General features: G+C 36.4%; 3 protein-coding genes across 4 annotated transcripts in view; 1 reads left to right on the forward strand and 2 right to left on the reverse strand.

The window, feature by feature from the left end:
* LOC136800685 (transient receptor potential cation channel subfamily M member-like 2) overlaps positions 1 to 21,147 on the reverse strand; it is a 248,439-nt gene that overhangs the window by 85,383 nt on the left and 141,909 nt on the right. The gene's annotated exons all lie outside the window — the stretch shown is intronic.
* On the forward strand, positions 109 to 18,324 carry LOC136800665 (uncharacterized). Of its 2 annotated transcripts, none has more exons than XM_067057317.1 (24): positions 109 to 382; positions 875 to 1,114; positions 1,921 to 2,055; positions 2,184 to 2,639; positions 2,942 to 3,010; positions 3,575 to 3,826; positions 4,087 to 4,311; positions 4,662 to 4,805; positions 4,970 to 5,140; positions 5,413 to 5,604; positions 5,925 to 6,031; positions 6,118 to 6,185; positions 6,341 to 6,507; positions 6,807 to 7,100; positions 7,252 to 7,542; positions 7,932 to 8,219; positions 8,422 to 8,673; positions 8,873 to 9,090; positions 9,260 to 9,357; positions 9,501 to 9,657; positions 10,241 to 10,307; positions 10,434 to 10,705; positions 10,877 to 11,075; positions 17,250 to 18,324. In XM_067057317.1, exons 1-24 carry the CDS (start codon positions 322 to 324, stop codon positions 17,714 to 17,716), a joined length of 4,890 nt encoding a protein of 1,629 aa, XP_066913418.1. In that variant the 5' UTR covers positions 109 to 321; the 3' UTR covers positions 17,717 to 18,324. The 2 variants fall into 2 exon arrangements, with proteins under 2 accessions (XP_066913418.1, XP_066913417.1); XM_067057316.1 differs by having other exon boundaries at positions 244 to 382; positions 2,939 to 3,010.
* Positions 18,229 to 20,829, reverse strand: LOC136800666 (steroid 17-alpha-hydroxylase/17,20 lyase-like). The gene is made up of 4 exons (XM_067057318.1): positions 20,392 to 20,829; positions 20,071 to 20,253; positions 19,273 to 19,931; positions 18,229 to 18,894 (listed from the first exon to the last, which is right to left on the reverse strand). The coding sequence occupies exons 1-4, from the start codon at positions 20,783 to 20,785 to the stop codon at positions 18,559 to 18,561; spliced, it is 1,572 nt and encodes a 523-aa protein (XP_066913419.1). The 5' UTR covers positions 20,786 to 20,829; the 3' UTR covers positions 18,229 to 18,558.

Genomic DNA, 21,147 nt, shown 5'->3' on the forward strand with positions numbered 1-21,147 from the left:
TCATGTTAGATGGGTGTTAATTTCATCCTCATATCCTTATGAAGGAAAACTTCTTCTTCAAATTTAAATATTGAATGTGTTTGAATCTTTTGTTGTTTGAAAATGAACGAGAAAACAAGAATTTTGTATAGCTTTGTAGAGGAACCGCTTGGAGAATTAAAATATTTCGACAACTTGTAATTTGATTTGGAATCTTAGAAAGTAGTTCATCTTACTTGTATTCGGATTGCTTTTATACTTGTCTTGTCGCAGTACTACACCTTATTTCAGGATGTGGGGAACTTCAAAAAAATCTACAGTAGAACGATATTCAAATGAAGAATGAATACTTTTTCTTTCATCATTTCATTTTTTGTCATCTCGAGTACTCAACTCGACTGTAGTAAGTGTAAAGCTATTTTTCCATCAGCACAACAAAAGCAATGTAATTCACTGTGTGGTAGAGAAGAGAGTTGAATGAATTGAAGCGATAAAAGAGGCTCCAAGCGGTTTTCGTAATGGCGTGATAGGGTCTTTTTTCTAGCGTGATTACGTGATTTAGGATTTTTTTCGTTATTGCGTGATCAGAGGTCAAAAAGTGATCGTGATTTGAAAGATTTTTGAGTCGTGATGCATGATTTGGACTTTTTCAATCGAATGCGTGCGATTATCCAATTTTTTTCTGATTTTCGTGATCGTGATTGAAGACAAAAAATAGTTTTTAGCCAATTTAGAGCTCTAGATTTCAAAATTTCCCTCTGAACTTATGCCCCCAATATCAAAATGTTTCCTACGGCACTGTTTAACATGTTACTTTGCTATATGGTGTCATCATCAACTTTGTGTCCTATACAAAAAATTGAGCAAGGAATACATTTTCTCCTCTCCCGTTTAGCATTGGTACTGAAGAATCAACGTTTATACTTCTTGATCAATGGCAATCGATATATACTTTACCCTACCGATCAAAGTGACAACAGTCGTATTAAAGTGGAGATCGAAAGTACTCTTCTCACCACTCCTCGTGCACGTGAAGCTACTTTTCTTCCCGATGGCAAAATCGAGTTTGATTTTGAATTTTCATCGTATTGTATCGGCTTGGATGATAATGTGTTTGTCATCAAACAAAATCCATGTGAGTACACCACCTCTTCTTTTACCGAAAAAAGTTGTCTCCCTGTTATCCGAACCCACGCTTATAAGAAATTTTCATTTATTAGAAGTCAGGGGGTTTTCCCCTTAAAATTTGCTTATAGTCGATGAGGAAAAAACGCCCTTGGTGGATATTCTAACCACAACGATTCTGGGCAACATGTACAATTGTTTTTAAATAGAGTCATCCCCCAGGGACAATTGTACAGCACGGTTCTTTTCACAGTTGGTCCACAGTTGTTACCTGAAGGGAATTAATTTTCGCGGGAACTAATTTTCACTGTATTCGTGGTTTTTAACCAAAAGCGCGAAAATTAGAACCCGCTTATTACAAATTGCTTTTTTTATGAAAAAGTTTGAAAACTTCCTAGGAAAATGAAGGAAAAGTATCCGAAAGAAGGCAAAACCGTGAAAATTAATTCCCTTAAGGAAATCTCAGAATGGCTCAATTTCCCACATAAAAATCCTTCCTCAGAAACGTTTAGGTTTAAGGTGAAAGTTTTCAGTTATTTCAACTCTCAGTTTTTCAAAGTGAATCTCAATAGTCTGAAACTTGTAATAAATGGGAGTCAGTTGTGCTACTATTTTCAAACTAAATACTCCATTACAAAAGGAAAATGTTTTATTAGCAGTTATTGGACGATGATTTTGCATCCACCAATTAAAAAGAGCTTTGAATATTGATGAAACTCCAAGGTAACAAATTGACGTGGGCAGGGTGGGAATGTTTGTTGGAATAAGCGGTGGAGTAATATTTTGTCGCATTCATAAACTTGTGTTTTCTCTCAGCGAGTTGTTCATCCTTCACCGTCGATGAATACAAACTGAAGGTCTTAAGTGGCAACAAATACACATGCACCGATACTGAATCATTCGATTTCCGTCGCATTCCTTCAGGGTCATGTCCATATTCTTTCTTTCATGGTAAGTTGCTATACCTTTGGTACTTCAATTACCATACCAAAGATACCTGGGTTTATTGCTTAGCCGTATTTTTTCTCAATTCCTTATCCATTCAATGACAGGCTTCTTCTCTTCCCTTTTAAACAAAGAATCGATCGTTGCATCAACCAGCAGTAGCAGTGCACCGTCTCCTCAACAATCATCGACAAGTTTGTTGCCTTCTTCATCATCTCCGGACGAAATGTTAACTATTACTCCAGTTGCTGATATCTTACAATCAACAAGGTATAATCTGCCACCTTCAACAGAAGTCATTAACCCTACACGGTCAACACCGACGCCTTTACAAGACCAAGCAACCACCATCACTTCCTCCATTCCCATTGCTGGAGACTTAGAATCCACGTTACCAATAGTTCCATCATTGAAAGACGACGTTGTTCAAGTGATGACGTCATCGGCAACTGCACATCATAACATCGACACTTTAGTGGAACCAATCGAACCCACTTTCTCTCAATTGACACAAAACTCTGTCTCATCCTCCACTGAATCCTCGGGAAGTTTCACCAATGTTGCTTCAGCCACTCTTTCAATCGACAAAGGTTTGTCCGTTCAAATTGCATAATACAGCAGACGCCGTCGGGAATTTGAGGGATGCCCATTGATTGGGAAGTGTAATTTTTCGATAATACTTAAGAAGGTTTTGTTACATCGATGGCAAAAAATCTTGCTTTTTAATCAGATGTTTCAGAGCAAATTTAAGCTGTATGGAAACAACTGCGCAGCTTTATTTTGAGAAATAAGACTAAACGAACCAAAAAGAATGTAGAGAACCTTCATCACAAATGGCTCAAGGGTGTAGTTCTGAATTCTTTGAAAATGAAGTTCTTCTTTGTTTCAGCAGCAACGCTTTCACCTTCACCGTCAACCAAAAATATACAATCCTCCTCTTCATCCGCCTCTTCCTTCAAACGTAAGACAATTTGTCAAATTTACTTATATAATATATTACTTGTGGAAGTAAAAATAGGACGCTAATGGATACTGCCTTGCGTTTAATTAGCCTATTTTACAAGATTCGTACATCTATTACATGCTTTTTTATCTATTCAATTTAAAGGGGAAAATGTACTAATCTGTGCAGATTTCCCTTTGCGGAAGAGGAACTTTTTTTTGATTTTTAGTCGCCATTCAATTGACTTGGGAATACGAACTGTTTTCTATTGTTGTTGCCTGTTGTTGTTCAACCGTAAAAAATTGATTACTGCAGTGACGTAGAAAAATATCATGTAGTACTACTCAAAACGCGAATCCTCTGAAATAGGCCAATGCTTGCAATTCAAAATTCTCCTTTTAAATTCATTCCAAGTCCTATAATCCACGACTAGGAACTTTTCCATTGGCGAGGAATATCAGTTCTTTTTTCAGTAGAGACTCGACTTCAAGAAGACAGGAGTGCCAGGGGATCTGTGACTGGGTCCTCTAATGTAAATAATAATCTAATTTGATATATGAAAAAATAATTTTCACCTTTCAGCTGGATTTTATGCAATATACAGCGATTGGATTACTGCACGATGCCCGATCAAGTGTAAACGAGCTCAAAGTAAACGCTTTCGTAAATGTGGCATCGATATTGAATGGTTTGACGAGCATAACTCCACCATATGTTACGATAACAAGGATCTCGAAATGGACATTGATTGTCTTGATTTGAACGGATGCACTGGAACAAGGAACTACTTGGCTAATGAAGGATCATCTTGCCAAAACTTTTGCACCAGTAAAGGTGATTTAAAAGAAATCAAAAGTGTATCAAATGTTTACTCTGATTCCTTGCATTGAAAGTAGTTTATTTCGGATCGGATATGTGCCCCAGATTCCTGTAAATACCGGGTTTAGTATAGATCGAAGTCCAAACTTATTCACGGGTTTACCGCCTGCTCGTCAAAACTCATACACTCTTTTATTTTGCACCTGGGTTTGGCTTGCTAGTAAAAATGAATATAAAAAGAATTGAAGCGTCAAATCCATTGTTTTCTTCTTCAGGAATGCAATGCACGAATCCAATACAAACTGGCAACCTTCCTGACGTCTTTGATGACGTCATTTTAAATTATCAGATTGATCAGACGCATACAAAATGGCAGAAGGAATACGCGCCATATTGTTTGAACAGCACATGCGTGGAGTATATCGATGTACCCGCTGTCGTGAATTGTAGTGTCCAACCTCCCCAAGGATATCGAAGGTTATGTTACTGTCAGGAAAAAGGTGGTTACGATTTTCTCATAATTCTCTACGTTATAAAGCATCTCTCAAGTTTTTGGTGCAACACTTATTTCGCGTTTTAGATCTTTGAAATAGTCTAACTGGAAAAACTCGAGACTTCACTCCTTACTCTTTACACTCACTTTTGTTAACGAGACTAAGTCATTTGATGAAGATTTGTTGTCAGCAGCGATTAATTAATGGTAAAAGAAAGCTTTAATTACATTGATTATCATCTGCCCCAAAGTTGCTGAAAGTGCTGAAACTAAGACCTTTTGCTTTCTACCTTATGTACATGATATCTACAATAATTAAAATTATTGCAAATTTCTGTTGGTTATTTTCTTTTTCAGTGGACATTGGTTTCGGTGATTGGTCCCCATGGTCACAGTGTTCAGCTTCGTGTAGCGGAACACGAAAACGTACACGACAATGTTATGATTATTGCCAAGGTGATGACGAAGAGATAAAAAAATGTGGAGCTCGCCGGTGTCCTGGTATGTTTTACATTGAGTCACTTTTGTCGTTTCTTTGCTGTGTTTTTCTACAAATTCCTCTTCATGAATTTATTTTAACGTCCAATTGTCCAAATATTCGGAATAATCTCTCAAAGTATTCTAAAATCACCGTGAAAAATTCTAAGTTTTCTATTTTCATTCAGTTCACGGTGGCTTTTCTAATTGGTCCCATTGGACGAGGTGTGATCGCACATGTGGTGGTGGTCATAGAAACAAGACAAGACAGTGCAATCAACCGTTACCGAGGTTTCGTGGAAATGGTTGTGTTGGTTCGAAAATTGTCGCAGAACGGTGCAACGTTCATTTCTGTCCAGGTAGGTACATGTTTTGTTTCGAGTGAACGTAAAAGCAATATAGGCCATTTCACAGTCGCAAAGCGTAATGGGTAATCAGGATCACTGCGCACTAATAACGACTTACTATTGATCCAAAGTTTTGAAAAATCTTGAAGATTTTTGTGCCAACCGGAAGTCGCTATTAGAGTGCAACCAGTCCTGAATACCCATGATTCATTTCGAGTGTGAAAGAAGGATTCAAGGTGATGAACCTAGTTGAGATTGAGTTCGTTGCAACTTTTCAATTTCAGTGGATGCATTTTGGAGTGGTTGGACATCATGGTCAGGTTGCGATAAACCATGCAACAACGGGTCGTTTGTTCGAACAAGATATTGTAACAAAGCATTGTATGGCGGTAAGGAGTATTGTTCACCACACAATGTCTCTCCTAATGGAAGGATGGCAGAAGAAAGAAGGTCTTGCAACGAATTCCCATGCACTGGTAATACTCCAACCTAACTTAAATTATGGTGTATAAAATTTTAAAATCGATTCAGTCAATCAAGTTATGCTAGAAAACTGAAAATCTTTTGTTTGACTTTGCACAAGAAAACAAATAATCATAACTGAAAATTTATATCCGAAACTCAAAATATTTTGGAAAATCTGTATACTTATTTTTAGGGTCAAAAGTAAAAATTTCTCAATTTATCCCTTGAAAAGTGAAAGGTCAACCATGACGACGTCTGAGCCCTTGGAAAATAAACCAACTTCAAATTTCAACGATTTAAAGTGCAGCAATATTTTCTCCCCATTCATTAGAAACGTTCGCAACTTTGGAACTGAAATTCGATGGTGTATTCACAAAAAGTTTGTCAAATCGTTCTAGTCAAGATTTCAAAAAACTGGAGGAGTTGCTTCTAAAAGAGGTAAGCCTGTCTCTACTCTACTATACTCCTTATCCATCGTAGTTTTACCTTTCGATATGAAATATTCTTTGCCTTATTTCTTCTAGTTCAATGAAACGTTTACAAATGCTTTTGGATCAAGTTCCATAAAAAAGATGGTTTTGAACAACGTGAGGTATGTTCTTAAAACCCATTATATTGCCAAAACATTGCAAAATATTTTGGAGAAGATGATTTGCTTCCGACGATACTACGACATCCCATTCATCTGGGATGTGTGGTATAACTTGAATAAAAATCTTTGCATTTTTTTTATTTATACTTTATAAGGAATGGAAGTATCATAGCAAACACGACCTTGACTTTTTCATCTTTTGATTCATTCCAATTCATCATTATACAAGACAGCATCGAAATTGAAAATTCCATCGGTAAATTGGATCTAACTGCAGCAAGTGCAAGTGGGCTACAAACCATGTATAATATAGGCCCCGAAGGTCAGTATAATTCAGCAATGTTCTGATGATGATTTATTCAGCAATAAACAGTGATATCTCGTTGAATATATAGAAACAGGGTCGACTTTAATTGTATGGAAAACTTCAGTCGTGAAACCTTTGCTACCCTTAACTTTTTCAACTTGCATACACGAATTGGCTTGTTTTGTGAGCTTCTTGATCTAGTGCTTAAACGATGAATCAATCCCATGATTCGCTGGTAAAAACTGAGCAAATCAATCCTTATATTATCCTTAGCTATACTTCACATGCACTGTCACAATTTTTTTCAAACTCAGTTCCGATCTACCCTCCAACCAACATCTCCATCCAATCACTTGACTCCTCCACACTTTTGGTCACATGGGAAAAGCCTTTCACGTCATCTAACTACACCATCACCGGATACATCGTCTTCTTCCGATCGACTTTCTCCTCTTCTGTAGACTATTCTAAGTATGCGACCAACCACACCATGGCCAGTTTAACGGGTCTGTCGGCTGGAACAGAATACATTGTTCGTATTTTGTCTTACACTAAAGATGGCAACGGAGTAGCGTCCAAAAGCATTACTTACAGAACTGATGAACTAAGTGAGTAATGTCTTTAACATTTAAACGACCCATAATCCAAATTTTGTGTTTGTCCAGTGATGATTTGTGAAAAATTGTCAACATCCAATCGGATATCTTCAAAATTTACGATAACCGAGAATCTAAGGGATGATTTATTTCTATTTTTTAGTTCCAGACAGTGCACCAACAGACCTTCAAACGGTTGGATTTGATTCGAACTCAATTCTTCTGGAGTGGAAAGGTTTACCAAGAGAAGGTTGGAACGGTCGACCTATCGGATATCGTATCAACACATTCATTGACGACAATCTCATAAAAAATGAAAGCTCAGATTTTATGCAGACTTTCCATTTAATAGAAAACCTTGTACCTAGTTCACGTTACTCTTTTGAAGTTTGCGCCTTCAACAGCAAAGGGAAAGGACCCTGTGATCGTACCATGGGGTCAACTCTCCACTCAAGTAAATATTGTTTTTATATTTGTCATATTTCTTCTTAGTAGGGGGCAGCCCTTAGGATCCTTAGCATCTATCGTGGGCCTCAACCGCATGTGATTGGTTCGAAAGTAGATAGGACATTGAGACTTTTTTGCAAGAGGGTATAAGTTTTTATGGTCAAAAAACTGACGTTGTAGGCAAGAATCATTACCCCATTTTAAATGGCCTACCATCTATGAGATTGGCAGATGTTTTTAAACACGAACTTAAGAATATGCACTTTGTTTAGACGGAAATACTAATTGTATCATATCTTTCTCCATCAATGGTTGACCTTTCGTTGACCTACAACCCCAAGCTCAATTTAAAAGTATTAAAAACATCACGTATGCATTTTATTTTCTCAAATCAAGAGCCAACTAGAGGTCCTCCGAATTTCAAGGCGCTAATCAATCGAACACACGACTCGCTTATGTTACATTGGCAACCGCCTCCCGTGGAAACCATTCATGGTGACTTCCTCTCATACACATTGACCTGGTTTCTCCAATCTCCTCCTGACGGCAAACGAAATTCCATATCACTTCATCCCTCGCTGACGTCATATCACGTGACAGGCCTACAGCCTAATATAATGTATCGATTGGTCATCCAAGCTGTCAATCAATACGGAGAAGGAGTCTCATCTGAAATCATAGAAAGTAAGGAAAAATATCTCATCCATTTTATCTCGAGTTTTTCCAAGGAATATTACCTCGAAAAGACAAACTTCCTTATTCCCAAAATTTCACATTTGAGTTTTTGTGAACCTTTCTGCGAACATAGTATAGTAAGCCCACATTTATAGGTGTTAACTCTTTTGCTCTACGATGCTTCTATTTTATGTCTTTTCATTTACCCCAGAAACGTGTGCATGCCCAGAAAAAGTGTCCACCAGTTACTACCTTCTTTCACCCTACGTCACACAATCCAAACATTCGGCTGCCGGCATCTTTCTGGACATTCTAAAGCAAATGATACCGAGCATTTGTGGACAGTGTCAACGTTCCAATGGTGTGTTGAACACTGTCATCGATGAAAAACATAATGGGCGTAATGCGTTTGCTCAGAAATCATCAGAATTACAAGCTGTCCAAGAGATTGATGAATACACCGGTAAAGATTGATCATGAGATTCTGTGAAGTTGTAAATCAGTTTTTGATAGAGATGAGTTTTCTGGTTGCAATAAAATGTATCTGGTAGATTGTTGCTGGTATTATGTCTTATAATAGTCAAACATTTTAGAATAATTATTAGATAATTTTCCAAATTTCATTCTCATTGATGAGTTCATTTAGTTTGATTCTTCCTTAGATTTAACATTTCCCATCATTGGAACAAAATATCTGGACGTCTTCATGGACTACCCTTTTATCTCCATCATACAACACCCAGGTGTGGTGTTGATAGCACGAGACAAGCTTTGGAATGAAATCATTAACGAGATGATATTTGCCATCTTGGACGTGTGGCCATTGGTTGTGTTGAATAATCTTATTATGTTGGTCGCTGGTTTCATTGTATGGCTCTTGGTAAATGTATTTTTTTAAATCTCCATTTTAGTAACCGATTTTCCTTCTTGCTTTTTTATCAATAAAGGAAATCGTTTTGAATGTCTTCCAAGATGAGATTAGTTTCTTTGGTTGTGTAAGAACGTGGAAGCAAATTGAATGAAATTTCCAACCCCTCTTTCAATTTCAGGATGGGCGTATTGTTCGCAAGGGTGATTTTTCGAACAAAGTGTTGCAAGGTCTACAAGAAGGATGGTATTGGGCTTTCATCACTCAAGGAACGCATGGGTAGGTCTTAATGGTCACCCCCATAGAAAGAGGGTTTGACCAATCCCTAGATTTTTATTACCAATCATAAGTAGCCAGGATCTAGAGGTATTACTTCTGTTTTGAATCCCTGAACCCTTAACTAGAGAATTTACCACTGACAGATACGGCGACTTCAAACCGACACAATTCATTTCACGGTTGGCAGCAGTCTTTTACATCTTCATTGCACTGGTAATGTCTTCATTGATGGTCGGCTCCATCGTCACTTCAATCACAACCATCGAAGATGCTTCAAATGTCAAAATCTATGGAACAAAGGTTTTTTACCCTTCACATTCATTCAACACCTTTTGACCTAAATTATCATCAACAGGCATCATTTGTACTAGGCCTAATTCACAAACAGAAATGATCTAGACTACTGCGATAAGATTTTACGAGTTTCAAATTAGGGAGCGGTCATTAAGTATAGCATATACCGGAGTGGAAGGGATTTGGGTAGGGCATGAAATTTTTTCCCTCTTTTGGGTAGGGTATGAAAAAAACTTGAGGGCTTTGAGTAGGGTACGAATTTTTAGCAGAATCTTATTTCAACAAAAAGTTCAATTATTCTTGCAAACCCTGAATCTGAGAAATTTTAAAGTGCCATAAAGCTGCTATCTGGTAAGTGGTAGGGTAAGAAAATTTTCATCCAATTTTTGGTAGGGTATGAAATTTATTTGAGAACTTTTGGTAGGGTATGAAAATAAAAAGTCTGCCAAAAAAATCCCTTCCACCCCGGTAAATGCTAATGACCGCTCCCTTATGTGGAGAAACTTGAAATGCTTTAAATTTGCAACAAAGCTTTCTTTCCTCCTCTTTCTTTCATTATTTTATTCGAATATTTTCACTTTTCCTACAGATTGGAGCCATCAATGGATCATTTGAAGAACGAGTCGGTCTTCTACGAAATGGAAAAATGAACCAAGGTAAACTTTAGAAAATATACTTTCATACAAATGCTTATGGTTTTCGAAACTGTATTGAAAACTTTTATCAGTAGTAATTCCTTCATTTCCTTCGCAAAATTTCCAAAAATAAATCCTCTCATTTAGATGGAGTTTACTTTACCACGGACCAACTTCGAGATGTATTGTTGGCGAGAGAAGTAGAGGGGATTCTGGTTGACGCATACACCGCTGGAAGTCGATCACAATTGTTTGAACGACCTGAACTTCGAGCTGTCAACGTCTACAAATACCTTCGGTCCTACGGGTTTGTCATGTCTGGCAACTTGGTCAATTTGGCTGTTGAATCACGTGACTGGGTTTCAGCCAATCAACAAGAGATATTACGTTTGGTGCAAGAAAGTACTGTTCGGATGGAAGTGAGTTCAAACTGTGCTTTTGATTGTCCAACTTTTAATGTGGCTAGTTTTTTACACGAAAATCACCTCTTACACAGTTTTTTTCAACCAATCTTGATATTGAGAATTCTTTCTGGCCTTCTCATTAATCATTAATCATTTCTCATTTATTCGTTTGCTATAATTTTCAAGGCTTCGGAGGCGAAACCAATCAAGTCGATCTTTTCGGCAGATTCGGAAGCTTATCAACTATCCATCATGGTTTTGCTCTTGTGTCTGGTCGTTGCAACGATCGTCGGTGTCGTGTACCAATGTTGGAAAAACAAACGCAAGAGACGTGTTAGCGCATTGAGAAGTAAAACGAAGCGAACCATGTGGAAAATTCAATATGGTGAGTGCAATCTGTCCTTATATTACTACTCTCGACAGTATATTCATCGGTAAATTTTAAACAAAAATGTATAAAGAAAAATGTATAACAAAAAGGCGAAGACACCCGGGTTATGGTCACAAACAATAGTTCATACAGTATGTGGCCTCCAAAACAGCGATCAAATTTGAAATTTCTCTCAAATCTAGAGAAAAAGAGATTTTACTAAAATTTTTGCTGCATGAAAACCTTTAACATCTCTACTTTATTTCCTGGAAGTTCTTTTTCAAAATTTTCAATTTCAACAATATTTTTCAATCGCTTAAAGATGGCCCCCAAAACGGAGGTTTGAAATTTTTCGAGATACCTTTAAGATATGAATACAGAATTTTGACCATAGTTTTGAAATATGATTTAGAGGGTTTTGGGCATAAATTTATTTGATAAAATCTTTACAGTATACCCCTGGTTGTCAAAATGCAGGTTTGGGGCCCCCAAAACGGAGGTGTAGTTAAAATCAAATTATTAAGCCCAGTGGTAATAGGGGGAAAACTATGAACATATTTGTGTTTTCCCTTAAATTTTACGACCCGATGGATGTAAAATTCATGATTTTATGAAATATTTCAAGATTTTCGATATTGCAAAGTCCAAACTGAAAATTTAGAAATGTTCAAAATGACATATTTTGATTTAACAACGTCTTAATCAAGTTTTTGAAAACAAATCTCTTTTGAAAATAGCTCCATTCATGTATGGAATAAGCTGTGAGAATTTTAGAAAAAAAGCTTAACTGGAACACCCTCGACTCCATGGCTTATCTAACCCCCTTACGCTATTGATGATTCTGATGGACGCGTTGACGGGGGATATAAGCCCTGGTGCACTTTAAAAACGAAAGTACTTTTAGGCATGTACGCGAAACGTATGTCGATTAGCATAATCCCGCCATTTTACAAATTCCGAGAATTTGAAAAAATCAAAACAAGCTAAAAATATGTAATGAATGGCTGATGTAAATAGTAAATTTAAAAGTCAAAGACAGATTCTCAACATGAAGAAGTTGAAGTATGAAGAACTCTTGGCAAACCAATTAATTGACAAAATTGCAAAATGTCATTTAAATGAAACTTGATTGGCAGAGAAAGATACTTCGAGACCTTGATAAGCAGTCTCTGAACGAACTGGAACTGCTTGTAAAACGATTTTTTACAGAAAGACAAAATGACTATGGAAAAAAGTTTAAAGATTCACTCGAAAAGACCCTCTGCTGTCCACATATAATTGTTTTGCTTGAACTGATTTCCAACAGCAATCTTGCATGTTTCTTTAATCTGATCACTCGTGATGAATGACTGACTGATGTTTATACATTTTGACATCTATCTTGTCCATGACCATGGGCATCAGGAGTATGAAAAAGAAAAAAGCATACATCTCCAGTGATTGGTTGACTGGTAGTCAAAATGAAGTGATTGGTGAAGAAGCTTTTTCAGAAAAACTTGAGACTACGTACAATACAAACTCACTGCAAAAATGTTCTGGTTATGGTTTATACAATTAAAAGCTTGGCAATTATGTGAACAATTGTAATCAACTGATGAATGTGTGAAAGCAAGAAACTTCAAGTATTGAAAAAGAAATAAATCTGTTTCTTTAATGTTTACCATGAAACAATTCTTTAAACATATCCTATTACCAGACTGAAAATTTATATTGACCGTAAATGTCAAAAAGTATACAAACTAGTATGGTACAGTGTGTATATTGGACTAAATTTGACAAAAAATGTTGAAGCTGGAAGTAGTTTTTTTATCGGGATAATATTTATGCAAACATATAACAAATCTGTCATCTAGATTATCAATTATGACATGTTAGACTTTTTTGGATTTCAGTTGAATTTATTCTGACCTAAAGATTATGTTTCACTGTCGTCATCATGTTCTGATTTGCTACATAACAAAATTTTTGGAAAGTTTTCCATAAAGTCTTCAGTTTTTAACCTATTTTGAGGATAAAATCAAATAGGAATACAGTCTAAAGTAACATTGACAGATTTTTTTTCATAAGCCGTATTACTGTAAGTGTCAAATTTTATTATTTTATAGATGAATATTTCTGGACATTGTTTCAAAAGATAGCAATCAACTACATTTTGGTCAAAATTCCAGAATAGAACTTTAAGATTATATATGTCTTTTCAGTTCAAGTTCTGTTATTTTGATACAAAATGATCGAGAAATTTACTACAAAAAATTTAATACATATCTCATATTTTTTTTGTAAATGTCACATTTTCTTTGGAGCAAAGCTGTTTCATTTTAAAGCATCTGATATTTTGAAGCTTAAAGGACTGATAAAACAAGATTAATTTTTGGAACTTTTTTCAATCAAAAATTAGGAACCATTAAAGGCAAAAATAAAATTTGGAATTATTGTACTTTACCTTCACTGTTCTCGAGACTTGACAAAATTGATAATAATACCTTGAAGGAAGAAATTTTGACAGGAATTTAATTTGGCGGGTGGTTGAAAAAGTTTTTTCAGAGGAATTTAATTTGGCGGATTGCTAGAAAAAAGATTAGGCGAGAATTTAATTTGGCGGTTGAAGGAAATTTTTGGCCAAAAATTGTTACCAAATAAGCAAAAACCTGTTTTTAAGGCCTGAAATAGCACAAATTTGTAGAATACACGAGATAAATTAAATTTGGCGGGAATTTAATTTGTATGGCGGAATTCCTGGTAAATCCGCCAAATTTTTTTCCGTCATAATTTATTCCTTTAAGGTAGTCCTTGATTACAATCGACCTCTTTTTAATATTGAAATTCAACAAAATCTAATATTATTTTCAAGCCTTTCCCATGAAAGCCTTTCCCATGAACATTTTTCATAGGACCAGTAATTATTTCTAACTTTTTTTGTTAATTGAATAAAACGAAATGTTCCAAGTTTATTAAAGTTTCATGTAAAATGTATTCCTGCAGATTTCTTTTGATCATCTGCCAAATCTCTAAAAAACTTATTACGCCATGTTTTTATTATCAAAACCCTGAGTTGAAAATCGTTTAAAGATTCACAAGAAAAATCTTAAAAATGGCACGTATAAAGATTCACACAAGAATATATCAAATTCATTTTACTAGTCAGAAAACTCTTATTAATTAGAATTTAATTCCAAACTCTATACAATGATTCATAGCTAGCATTAAAATTTTCATTAAATTTCAAATGGGTATTTTACATAATTAATGTGTTCTCTAAATAAATAAAAAAATTCTTAATGAATGATGATATAGTAACAGAACAAAATTCACCAAAATTAGTTATCGCCAAAATTGAAAGAATTGCTTCCTCACCATAATAAGGGCCCCTAATAAGTTCTTGCCAGAATTAAAATTTCCAGTGATTTTCCTAAGGGGCCATCCACATAGTACTCTTAGGTGCCAAATAAACGGTCCCCCCCGCTTGTTAATTTTTCGAAAATTTTCCAACCCCCCCGGACCTTATTAGGACCCCCCGTTTATTAATTTTAAAGAATATTTTCAGTTGGCTAAAAGAAGTCCCCTTATTTTGCTCCAAAAAGCCTGATTTTAGCCTATATTTACCTTATTTTGGGGTTTTCATAAGTACAATTTCCAACCCCCCCGGCAATTAGGTTTCCAACCCCCCCGTTTATTCCAACCCCCCGTTTATTTGGCACCTAAGAGTACGTACGCACTAAGGGGGAGAGGGGTGTCTTCTCAAAAGCATATGCTTGCGTACAGAGGGGAAGGGGAAGGGGAGGGGTCCAAAGAAAAAGTAAGTACGCAGAAAAAAAAAATTCACAGCCCTTTTTTTTGCTTGTAAAATTGGTTGAATGAGAATAAAAAGAGAATTATTATTCGCTTGTTCCTTACAAAATATCAGCTGTTTCTCTCTCATAGAAAAAGGGGAAAACCCAAGCATTTTGAATTTGATTTTTTTTTCAGCCAGGGGGGTGTGAATGAAAAAAGTACGTACTCACCAGGGGGTATAGCTATTTGCATCTACTTGCCTATAGGGGAGGGGTATATATATACTCAATTTTTGACATTTTAGTGGGTACGTACTATATGGACGGCCCCTAAGTAACAACAAAGTTCTATTTGAAACACTAATTTTTTAGCATAAAAAAAAGAACCACTTTATATACTGTGCTATTTGCCCAAATTAGTTTTTGCCAAAATTAAAAATTGGATTTCTCTTCAAAACCACATTTATAAAAAATTCCATTTTATTTAGCTCCTTGCCAAAATAAGTTCTCTCCAAAGTAACTGTATTCCCCAAATTCTTATTTTTTCGCAATTTTTGCCTCTTGCTGATTTCACCATTTTATCTCCAATTGTCCCTTTTCGTTAAATAATTGTTTTTCAGTGAAGTGAAAGTAACAAAGATCAAGCATTTTCACTCTTAATTGTTACACAGTCCATAAAGTGTCCATCAATCTTTTCTTTCTTATTATTTAAACCAGTTAAACATCATAACAGTGGCCAAATGTATAAAATTAACTTCAACTGACACTGATGACTGAGCAATGCATTTAGTTATTTAGCATCCTGGAAAACCAGGGCTAACAAATAGTGCAATCTCTCAGAGTTTTTATAGCTCATGCTTATTCCAATCAGCCAATTAGTCGCAAAAGCAAGATGCAATGATGATGTCGAGGACATGATACTTTTCATGTTTTTACACACAAAAACATTATGTTGTTGTACAAAAATCTGATTGAATTCATCCTACTGCTACTGTCACTGTCGTTCATTGTTCCCAGCTGTGGTGACATGATATGGGTGGACAATTGGAGTTTACGTTCTTGAGGCTGGATATAAAAATTCTATCGGCTACTTTTTGGATGAGCAGCATCAGCAGAGTCAGCAGCAAAGCATTAGAGCTGTTGAAAATGTTTTATTTATTTTTCACATAATCTAAAAGTGAGAAAGAAAGCAATAATTTCAAGGTTGAAATTTCTTTCGATTTGCTGAGTGTGTTTAAAGCCAGTTAATTTATAGCTTTAATAACTGTTTAAGACCAGTTTACAGCAGTTTTCTGCACCAACCCTAAAACTTCACCACAAAAAAATATCCATATCAGAGAGCCAAATTTAAAAAACAGTAATTGGAAGTTGAGACTTATTGCAAGGCTACTAATTTATTTTGAGCCAGCAAAAAACCATTAAAAGACAGAGGAAAGCCATTCTCTATTCCAAACAACAAACACAGTCATTTTCTACTTGCATTTCCCTTCCAAATGTCCAAATCAACATTATTTTCTTTTCCCATGCCAAATGGTCATACGGAGAAGAACTATTTACAGCATTTTGATATAAATTATTTTAGTAAGTGTGCTCGCAGCTCGGCTGTACTTGTCTTCGCAACATATTGCCCACACTCAAGCTACCAGAGTCCAAAGGTCGAAAAATATCAAGATTCTTGATATTTTCTCTTCTAAAGTACCAGGGCCCTAAACGATTCCTCCAATTTTACGGTACTGGCCTCTTTAAGTCGCAGAATCGTTTATCGGCCCTGGCTCGCGAGGGTGTAACTGGAACTGAAAATATTAAGCTTTAAAGATATTTTTCTTTTATATTTTGCAAAAAAATGACAGAATTTGCCGTTTTTGCTGATTCAGCGAAAAAATTTATATATAATGTTAGTTTTTTGTTATAAACTATTAACTCAAGGTGATAGGAATGGAATTCCAAGATTTCTTGCTTTTTCTCATATTTAGAATTTTCGGTTTTGTCAATGCTGATTCTAGGGCTCCAAAATACTGGTTGACCTTCAATATGCTATATCTTTTACCCAGCCTCTAAAGTCACAGATGTATTTGCATTTTCTGAACGGCATTAGGTGTAGAAAGTTTCCTATACCCCGTTTTCATAACTTATTTTCAATATCCAAGGAGCTAGAGTGAGTTATATGCAATTTTTATCTAATTTTGGTGTTAAAATATTTCCTTTAGACGCAAATATGTTGTTTTGAATCTGTCTCAAACCAGCAACAACATGCTCATTTTTAAGTATAACCATCATTCTTTCAAAATAAACAAAAATCGTTTAATTCTGATAAATCTACAAGTCAGAATCTTCATTTTAATGAAAACCTCCGTTTTGGGGGCCGTCTCCGTTTTGGGGGCCATATACTGTAAATCTTTCTCCCTTTTTCTCCACTTAGACGCACGAGTGGCACGAATCGAAGAATCGAATGAAATTATCAAAAACTTCTACGATCAATTCACCGAGAATGTTTGCAATCTGGAGGAGGAGCATGCCAAGAGGTTGGTACAATATTATGAAAGAGAGAGAGGTCGTTGTGACGTCGCTAACATGAAGCCGCTCCTCCGGTTGAAGAGACGTCTGTTTCGGTCCACGAAAGACAGAAAACGAGCACGCTCGTTTATTTATTGGGAAAATGAGGGATTTGAAGATTGTTCTCTCCCATCCCCGAAATTGCGCATGAGCGTACGACAACGAGGCCATCCGAGTATCCAGGTGACGAACGAGGAGGATCGAACATGGGTGGTACCCTTCGGTGATGATGGCCAGTCACGTTTCAGTGATGATGATGTGGATTCGAATGAAGGTTCCAGTGCAAGGAGTGTGGATGGAAAGATTTCTATCAACTCACTGACTATCGAATGATCCTTCTCTTCTTTGATGTTTTATTGCAAACCTTATTATTGTCTGCAAAATGTTTCGCGTGTTTTTTTATTTAAATGCCTTTGTAGAGTATATATGTGCTTGTATATTTTACCAGTGGGGACAGCAACGGAAGCAACGAGTCTAGACAAAAAGAAGATTAGCTCAATTTTGCGACCTGAATAATAACGAAAGAGTTGAATGTGATTCTGTTTCTGACTTACAACTAAAATGTGAAAATATTTGTTCAATATGAAGCCATGCTCCACTCTTACCCGACTTGCTTCAATCTCACGTTAGGGGGCGTAAATTTCATCGATCTGGTTAATCTCAATGGTACTCAGAAAGGAAAAAATAGATTAGATAAACAGTAGATTATCAGTGATCATATTAAACTTTAAACTTGGAAAATTATCAAATTTGCTTGTAATGAAAGTGAAAGTTGTTATCCAATCCTTGGTCACAAAAATGTCTGAGCAATGTGGCATAGGAAATTTTGAGGTAAAGAAACTTGATTTGTAATTTATAACAAGGTGTGTTATATTTAAGATTTCTTATGTACAAAGTATAATAAATTATATGATAGTAATAAAAATTTGATATTATTCGTTTTTAGGGTTTGGTCGGATCATTGCATATAAATAGATCGAAGTTCGGAAATGACTTCGTTTCTACAATTTCGTCTACTGTTAATAAATTATAAAACAAATTCTAAGCTAAAACTATAGCGCGTACGAAAAGTTAATAAAAAGTGGATTGCAAGCGAAGTTTGTGAAATCCTGTCTAAAAATTAAAATCAACTAGATTAAGACTCGTTATTGTTCTCATCATTCTATGTGTTCTGATCATGCTCCTGTGGCCACTCGCTTGTCGATCACAATCTTATGTGGTTTGGGTCCGAGGAAGAGTCCAGGTTGTCCGACCAAGCTCGGTAAGGGATGGCCAGGCGCTTGTAAAAATTGAAATTTTGCAATCATTTGTGCAATCACTAAGAAGAGTTCAAGTTTAGCCAAGGATTCTGCCAAACAGATTCTCCGTCCAGCTGAAAATGGAAGAAAGGCGCGATTGTGACCAGGAGGCAATAATTGACCATTATCATCAAGGAAACGAGTTGGATCGAATTTCAACGGCTCTGGCCATTCTTTCTCATCACGATGCAATGCGTATAAATTGAAAATGACCTGAAACGGGAAGAAAAGCAACGCATGAATACATGACAATTGTGAAAAAGAGTATTAGCTCATTCATTTATCCCTCATCGAAATGGGCTAGATACTATACTTAACAAAATAGAACAGCAAGAATATTTGATCGTCTACACAAGATCACTAAAAAAGGGAATAGTTTAGGAGAGGCGTGATAAATTCGGGTGGAGTAAGCAGTGGTGGAGATGTTTACAGTGTAAACGTTTTGTTCCAAAACTCTACCGCCACTTTTTTCCCGTAAACCGCCCTGACGCCCGAACTTTTTCCCGCGTTTACTGACCTTTAAACGGACGATAGCATCGTCTAGAATATTTGGTGAAAACACAAAGCTGACGACTAGAATGGTTTATTTACCTTTGAATCTTTCGGCAATTTGTATCCTCCGATACTTGTATCGCAAGTTGTTTTATGGGGAACGGCCATTGGTGCTATGGAACTCATGCGTAATGTTTCGTGGAGGAAAGCTTCGATGTATGGAAGGGAAGGTTTGTCCTTGATGGTCGGCAATCGATCCATGCCCACCACTTCTTCGATCTGTTCAATACACTTCTGTTGGCATTCAGGGAAATTGACCAAATAAACAACAGCCCATCTTAAGGTGGTAGTAGTTGTTTCTGAACCTGCTCCAATCATGTCATCAAGAACAGATAGTAAGAAATCGTACTGCAGAAATTCTTGTACTGCTTGCTTATCGTTCGTTTCCGCCTCGTGTAGGGCGTCTAGAAGGGCGTACGCCAGATCCCGTTTATTATCACCACTGGGGTCAAAAGAGTCCTTATGCTTTTGGAAGTGTTTTTGGAGGATTGGGCGTCTCATATCGATGGCGTGTTTCAATGTGGAGATGCGTTTGTTTGGAAGAAAACGAAGACTTGGGAAGACGTCGATGTAGCTGTCGTATTCGAAGCCACGAACAAACATGGTATTTGAGGTGATCAAGTCTTGAAACTCATTGTCTTCGATGTCATACCGACTTCCAAAAATCATGGCAAACACCACATTCAATACTGCCAAACCTGAAGAAAGTAAATTTGAGAATTTAGAACAGTTTTGAAAGATAGGAGTTTTGCCATTGTTATCACTTGTATATATTCAAAAGATGAAATAGTGGACTACTAATGGACTTTTCCAGAAAGTATCTTGTTCTCCACTCACCTAAATCATGATGAGGGTCAATCGGCTCTCCCACATGTTTGTCGAATCGTGTGTGCAATGCTTGACTTTCTTCCGTCACCAGATTCTCAATAGTTTTCAATCCGTTGCCAAACATTCTCATGGAAGAGTGAGCGATCTTTCGATAGAATCGCCATTTGGGATCATAATCTGCAAAAGCAATACCTAAAAAACGAACGAAAATGAAATTATAATATTGTTGGCTATAATCAATTTCATGGTCTTCAATTGATAATTAAACTAGCTGATAATGGATAAAGGAATCTCCAATTGGGTTTTTAAACACTTTTTAGATGGTCTTACCTTTGCCCCCTGTCGTTAAATTCAAGGTGTAAGTGAAAGGACGTCCTGCGAAGTCCACGCTTTTCGTTACCAACCCTTCAAGGATTTCATTTGCTCCTGAGATGACATACACTACATCATCTCCAACTAAGACCCTCATTACACGACCATACGTTTTGGAAAGTAGGCGAAGATTTTCGTGCGCCATTACACCGAGTTGATGAATGTTTCCAAGGATGGGAAGTGGTAAGGGGCCACGTGGTGAACCACACAAGTTGCGATAGAAGTGTAAAAGGTACGTGCGGCACGTGATCACAACCATGAAGATACAAAGTGCTGACAAAATGATTTTGGTGTGAAAGTAAAAGATGACAAGCAAGCATGCCACCATCAAACCAAACGAATATACATCCATTCTTCAATTTAATCTTATTTTACCTAAAAAAGAAGAAAATAAGCACTGTAAAAGATGAATTCTTTTCTTCGATCACAGAGCACGTTCGAAAACATCGAGCATAAAATATGAAAGGAGTGAGGCGCACGGAGCTTTTTATAGGTGCTGTCAATCTCCCTCGGTGGTCGAATATCTTGCCACAGACGCGAGCTTGAAAACCGTTCGGCAGGAAAGCTTTTTCTTGAGCAATTATAAAAAGTTTGTAAAAACCAATGTTTAACTACGCAATAATTGAAATGTATCATTAATTCATCAAAAATAATTATGATATAAATCCCATCAATTCTTTTCTTTTTGTTGGAAATATTGCCGTTTGTTATTTT

The sequence above is a fragment of the Clytia hemisphaerica genome, unplaced genomic scaffold (genome assembly GCF_902728285.1).
Source record: "Clytia hemisphaerica strain Z4C2 unplaced genomic scaffold, Clytia hemisphaerica genome assembly, whole genome shotgun sequence".
In the NCBI taxonomy this organism is placed as follows: domain Eukaryota; kingdom Metazoa; phylum Cnidaria; class Hydrozoa; order Leptothecata; family Clytiidae; genus Clytia; species Clytia hemisphaerica.

Coding starts and splice junctions, on each gene's coding strand:
- LOC136800665 (XM_067057316.1), top strand. CDS start 322: ATGAATACTTTTTCTTTCATCATTTCATTTTTTGTCATCTCGAGTACT. Junction 4,806..4,969: donor TGGAGCTCGCCGGTGTCCTG/GTATGTTTTACA, acceptor ATTTTCATTCAG/TTCACGGTGGCTTTTCTAAT. Junction 7,543..7,931: donor GGGGTCAACTCTCCACTCAA/GTAAATATTGTT, acceptor TCTCAAATCAAG/AGCCAACTAGAGGTCCTCCG.
- LOC136800666 (XM_067057318.1), bottom strand. CDS start 20,785: ATGGATGTATATTCGTTTGGTTTGATGGTGGCATGCTTGCTTGTCATC. Junction 20,254..20,391: donor TTTAACGACAGGGGGCAAAG/GTAAGACCATCT, acceptor TTCGTTTTTTAG/GTATTGCTTTTGCAGATTAT. Junction 18,895..19,272: donor AATTGCCGAAAGATTCAAAG/GTAAATAAACCA, acceptor TTCCCGTTTCAG/GTCATTTTCAATTTATACGC.